Raw genomic sequence first — 6,000 nt, forward strand, 5'->3', positions numbered from 1 at the left:
TTTAACGCTAGGCTGTGAGGTGTATATGTTACCTGCTCCAGACTACAGCATCTGAGTGTGATGGGATCTCCAGGGTGCAGCCTGGGACCATGGGACCACTGTGACCCCTTAACTCTCTCCAGCCTGGGCTGTCTCTCACAATGCCTTGCTAATGACCAGCAGCAAACCCCTCCAGGTGTTATCACTCAGCACAACCGCATGTAGAGACCCCACACCCAGCTAGTTTGCATGAATGATCCCAGAGCCACTCGGGAATCACACAGGGAAAGGCACCAGCCAAATCCTCCCCCTTCCCCCAAGACGAGCAATGGAATTTTATTCATTGGTTCACTACTACTTCAATGGAAAGTGCATATATACCAGCCTTTGCAAATGTGGGCAGTTTTGCCACACACTTCATACAGACTCACTGGTAAAGATAAACAGTAAAAGAAGCTTCTTGGCTACAAAAGATAGATTATAAGTGATAGGCAAAAAGTCAGAGTTGGTTACCAAAATAAAATATAAGCATGCAGTCTTCAGAGTAACAGCCGTGTTAGTCTGTATTCGTAAAAAGAAAAGGAGTACTTGTGGCACCTTAGAGACTAACCAGTTTATTTGAGCATGAGCTTTCGTGAGCTACAGCTCACTTCATCGGATGCATAGCTCCACGATATGCTATGCATCCGATGAAGTGAGCTGTAGCTCACGAAAGCTCATGCTCAAATAAACTGGTTAGTCTCTAAGGTGCCACAAGTACTCCTTTTCTTTTTAAGCATGCAGTCTAAACTCTCATCCCTATTAGAGTTGGCAACACTAGATTAAGCAGTTTTTCTCACCCCACTGGGTACTGCAGTTCATAGTACACAGATTTCACCCTTGAAATCTGGGGCAGTCCCCTCAGTTGGAGTCTTCAGAGTCTCCTTGTTGCTTGCTGCGTAGGTGGGTGAAGGAGAAAGGCCCAGCCTGGGCCCCCTGTGTTCAGTTTTATACCCTCAATCCACGTGCTTGGAAAACACAAGTCCAGGCATGTCTGGGTGGGCATTGCTGAGTCTCCAGTCAAGGCTGAGCAATTCCTCTGGTGTGGCCTCATGCAGGTGAGTCATTGCATTGTAGCTCCCTTGCTGGACAATGGTTGTTGATGGGCTCATTGACATCCTGCCTGGGTGTTGGTTACTTTCCTTGCTGTTGTCTCTGGGGAGCTAATATGTGGCTGATTCTTCCCCAACATACAGCATGTTTTAGTGACAACCATACAACACAATTCTTATAACTTCATATGCATTACTGATATACATATATGGATAGAGAAATGACTTTCAGCAGATCATAACCTTTCCCTTGATATCTTACATATAAAGCGCGTCTTGTAAGGTAACAATTAAGGTACAGAATGTCACACTGAGTCATGGCACCAGTACGTTGGGGTAGCTTCTGAGACCTTTTCCACTCAGGAGTCTGTTGGGGTGAATTCTGAAAACTTATGCACTCAGTAGGCTCCCAGACCTAATCACTGAGATTTCTTTATTAGCATACAATCAAACTACACTTGAGTTAATCAGGCTGAAGTGTAGGGGGCAAGTACAGGGCATACCGCACCTCCAAAGTTACAAAACAAACTTCTTCCATGCTTACGTATTACACTGCATTTACTATGCCTTGCATTACATGTTTTGGGACTGGCTTGTTTACTTTGTAGGAACCAGTCCCTGTGCAGCACGCTCTGTCCATGCACAATTTACTTTTACCTCATTTATATGCCAGGCTTATTTTATCCATTGTTATCTTGTTCATTGTAAATGATGTTCCCTCTTATCTTAGCTACTACAGATATTCTGTGTACAGCCTCCTGATTTATCTACTTCCCTAATCCTGTCTCCCAAAAAATAAGGCTGTACCCATGGCCAATTATTCATGTCAAGCCAGGCCTACAGAATGACCAATAACGAAGTTTGGCAAGAATGCTTACGTGGGAAGAGTGAATCCCACCAATGCACGAGCCAGCACAATGAAGTAATGGTTTTTTTTCTATCTCTGTTTTGATACAAAGCTGCTCAAGCTAGTTAAGTCCCAAGCAGACTGCAAAAAGCTACAAAAGAGCTCTCAAAACTAGGTGACTGGGCAACAAAATGGCAGATGAAATTCAGTGTTGATAAATGCAAAGTAATACACCTGGGAAAACATAATCCCAACTATACCTATAAAATGATGGGTCTAAATTAGCTGTTACAACTCAAGAAAGAGATCTTGGAGTCATTGTTGGCAGTTCTCTGAAAACATCCACTCAATGTGCAGTCATAGTCAAAAAAGCGAACAGAACGTTGGGAATCATTAAGAAAGGAATAGATAATAAGACAGAAAATATCATATTGCCTCTATATAAATCCATGGTATGCCCACATCTTGAATTCTACGTGCAGATGTGGTTGCCCCATCTCAAAAAGATATATTGGAATTGGAAAAGGTTCAGAAAAGGGCAACAAAAATTATTAGGGGAATGAAACAGCTTCCGTATGAGGAGAGATTAATAAAACTGGGACTTTTCAGCTTGGAAAAGAGGTGACTAAACGGGGGATATGATTGTGGTCTATAAAATCATGACTGGTGTGGAGAAAGTAAATAAAGAAAGAACTAGGGGTCACCAAATGAAATTAATAGGCAACAGGTTTAAAACAAACAATAGGAAGTATTTCTTAACACAACACACAGTCAACCTGTGGAACTCTTTGCCAGAGGATGTTGTGAAGGCCAAGACTATAACAGGGTTCCAAAAAGAACCAGATAAATTCATGGAGGATAGGTCTATCATTGGCTATTAGTCAGGATGGGCAGGGACGGTGTTCCTAGCCTCTGTTTGCCAGAAGCTGGGAATGAGTGACAGGAAAAGCAACAGACTTTAGCAAAGCTTTTGACACGGTCTCCCACAGTATTCTTGCCAGCAAGTTAAAGAAGTATGGGCTGGATGAATGGACTATAAGGTGGATAGAAAGTTGGCTAGATTGTCGGGCTCAAAGGGTAGCGATCAGTGGCTCCATGTCTAGTTGGCATCCGGTATCAAGTGGAGTGCTCCAAGGGTCGGTCCTCGGGCCGGTTTTGTTCAATATCGTCTTTAATGATCTGGAGGATGGTGTGGATTGAATCCTCAGCAAGTTTGCAGAGGACACTAAACTGGGAGGAGAGGTAGATATGCTGGAGGGTAGGGATAGGATACAGAGGGACCTAGACAAATTGGAGGATTGGGCCAAAAGAAATCTGATGAGGTTCAACAAGGACAAGTGCAGAGTTCTGCACTTAGGACGGAAGAATCCCATGCACTGCTACAGACTAGGGACCGAATGGCTCGGCAGCAGTTCTGCAGAAAAGGACCTAGGGGTGACAGTGGACGAGAAGCTGGATATGAGTCAACAGTGTGCCTTTGTTGCCAAGAAGGCCAATGGCATTTTGGGATGTATATGTAGGGGCATTGCCAGCAGATCGAGGGATGTGATCGTTCTCCTCTATTCAACATTGGTGAGTCCTCATCTGAAGTACTGTGTCCAGTTTTGGGCCCCACACTACAAGAAGGATGTGGAAAAATTGGAAAGAGTCCAGCGGAGGGCAACAAAAATGATTAGGGGACTGGAACAGATGACTTATGAGGAGAGGCTGAGGGAACTAGGATTGTTTAGACTGCGGAAGAGAAGAATGAGGGGGGATTTGATAGCTGCTTTCAACTACCTGAAAGGGGGTTCCAAAGGGGATGGATCTAGACTGTTCTCAGCGGTAGCTGATGACAGAACAAGGAGTAATGGTCTCAAGTTGCAGCGGGGGAGGTTTAGGTTGGATATTAAGAAAAACTTTTTCACTAGGAGGGTGGTGAAACACTGGAATGCGTTACCTAGAGAGCTGGTGGAATCTCCTTCCTTAGATATTTTTAAGGCCAGGCTTGAGGAAGCCCTGGCTGGGATGATTTAGTTGGGGATTAGTCCTTCTTTGAGCAGGGGGTTGGACTAGATGACCTCCTGAGGCCCCTTCCAACCCTGATATTCTATGATTCTATGATATTCTATGAAAAGGATCACTTGATGATTACCTGTTCATTCCCTCTGGAGCACCTGGCATTGGCCACTGTCAGAATACAGGATAGTGGGCTAGATGGACCTTTGGTCTGACCCAGTATGGCCGTTCTTATGCTCTAATCCTATAGAACACTTTAAGAGAAAAACTCAAATCAAAATGGATCCAGAAAATGACCGTGACAAAACTGTGTTTTGCACAGTCACTGATTCCCATTGCAATTTGATGCATATATATCTGATTTATATCAATTTATTCACAAATAGCAGAATGGGATGCTGATGTGTTAAAGAGACTAAACAAGCAGTATTCTTGGTGCACCACTTGCATTTTGAAGAATTTTGATGTTAGCCTTTTCACATACGCAGCAAGCCACAAGCTTTTGTTTTGGGGCCAACTCTGCTTTATCAGCATGTACACCTTGCAGATGCATACTGGTGATTGGGAAGATTGCACATAAGTCATTTGGGGGCTTTGTAAATAGACAGAGAGATTTCATGCAACATAGTTGTTTAAACAATGAAAATTTCCTGCTTTGTGAAAAAAGGGGAATATAAAGAATACAGAACTTTAGTGAATTAGGCAAGAAAGGATGTAAATTATATTAGATATAGCATAGCCCCCACCCCAACAAATAAAATTCAAATAATCTAACTACAAAATAGATAACTAAGATCCATCTATATTTCCATAGCAACCTATTCTTGTAGAAAATTTATCATTGCCCTAGGGCTTATTTTAGATATGTTATGTTCAGACACAGTAATATTTGTGCAGTACATCTAAAGAGTTCCTGAATTAAGATCACTTGTTAGTGTGTATTTCTTTCATTATTTACATCTTATAATTCCAAAATAGGTGAATTTAATTAGGAAAATGGGCACTTAGTTTTGTACAAGTCAAACACCACATTTTTAACTGGTTCTAGTTTAATGTAACAACCGTTGTATACACAACTCTCATAGCTGACCTTAAAAAACTGCTGTCATTCTTCTTGATGAAATCATTGCTTTATTTTTAAAGCAATACTAGTAGGCAGAAATATCTGTCCTTAACACTGATGGAAGAAGGTCCCTTTTGTATAAACACAGAGAAACAACATACGATAAACATATAAGACATTCACATTAGACCAGACCTCCACCATAAAATATGAGGCATTGATTTACCAGCCAAAACCATACAATTTCAACAGGGATGCTGGGATTTTAGTAGCAATTGACTTACCTTTGTGCTGATCAAACACCGATGAGGTACTAAAATCCATTGTGGTCTCTCTCATTATTTACTGTTAGACCAGGCAAATACCATCTCCGTGGTTTCCAGGGAAGAATCCCATATATTACAGTAAACAATATATGCAATGATAGCTGTCGCCAATCTTCTTGTTTGAGAATTAAATTCGCTTTACGGCTGCAGGTTGTTGTCAAGGCAAAGACACGGTCGCTCACATAGTGAGAATGGTATATTCTGTTAAATAAGGACCCTATTAAAAAGACTTCTCCAGAAATGGCCTAATTGAGCTTCTAGGTCTTGAAAAAACACTAGCTTAAGAGGGGCAAACTGTCTATGATCAGGCCTGAGAAAGACACTGCAGATCACCCAGCATCAGCAACGAGAATGCTGGCTTTAAACAAACAGAAATCTCAATGGGTGAATGAGGATTCGCTATGGCAAACAGAGCATGTGCAAAACTGCCAGTGCAATTTGGATGCTTCTGAGGTACTCATTTTAGAAGCCAAACGGCATATGCTGTGTTCACAGACAATGCTGTCTTAATTGACTATTATATAAATATTGTAGTAGGCATACATTCTGTCGTTTATTAATTAATCAGCCACCCACCTATTTAACTGAGTGAGTTTTGAATAGCATGGAGAACATAAATAAAAGGGAATGACGTTTTTTGCTGTATTTAATAGATAAGGTGTAAAAGTTCAATGTAACTGTTCTCAGTAACTACGG

At 41.7% G+C, this 6,000-nt stretch overlaps 1 protein-coding gene across 3 annotated transcripts in view; it reads right to left on the reverse strand.

Annotated features, from left to right (window-relative positions):
• The window catches only part of ANKRD55 (ankyrin repeat domain 55), a 72,442-nt gene extending 66,748 nt beyond the window's left edge, over positions 1–5,694 (reverse strand). For 2 of the 3 annotated variants that reach the window (XM_037903188.2, XM_043546924.1), the window contains exon 1: positions 5,263–5,688. In XM_037903188.2, coding sequence (XP_037759116.1) covers positions 5,263–5,317 — 55 coding nt within the window. In that variant the 5' untranslated portion in view covers positions 5,318–5,688. Of the gene's footprint in view, positions 1–5,262 lie in introns of all 3 variants that reach the window. The other variant, XM_043546923.1, reaches the window with a different exon arrangement.
• Positions 5,695–6,000: the final 306 nt, after the last annotated feature.

Source organism: Chelonia mydas, chromosome 5 (assembly GCF_015237465.2).
Source record: "Chelonia mydas isolate rCheMyd1 chromosome 5, rCheMyd1.pri.v2, whole genome shotgun sequence".
NCBI lineage: Eukaryota > Metazoa > Chordata > Testudines > Cheloniidae > Chelonia > Chelonia mydas.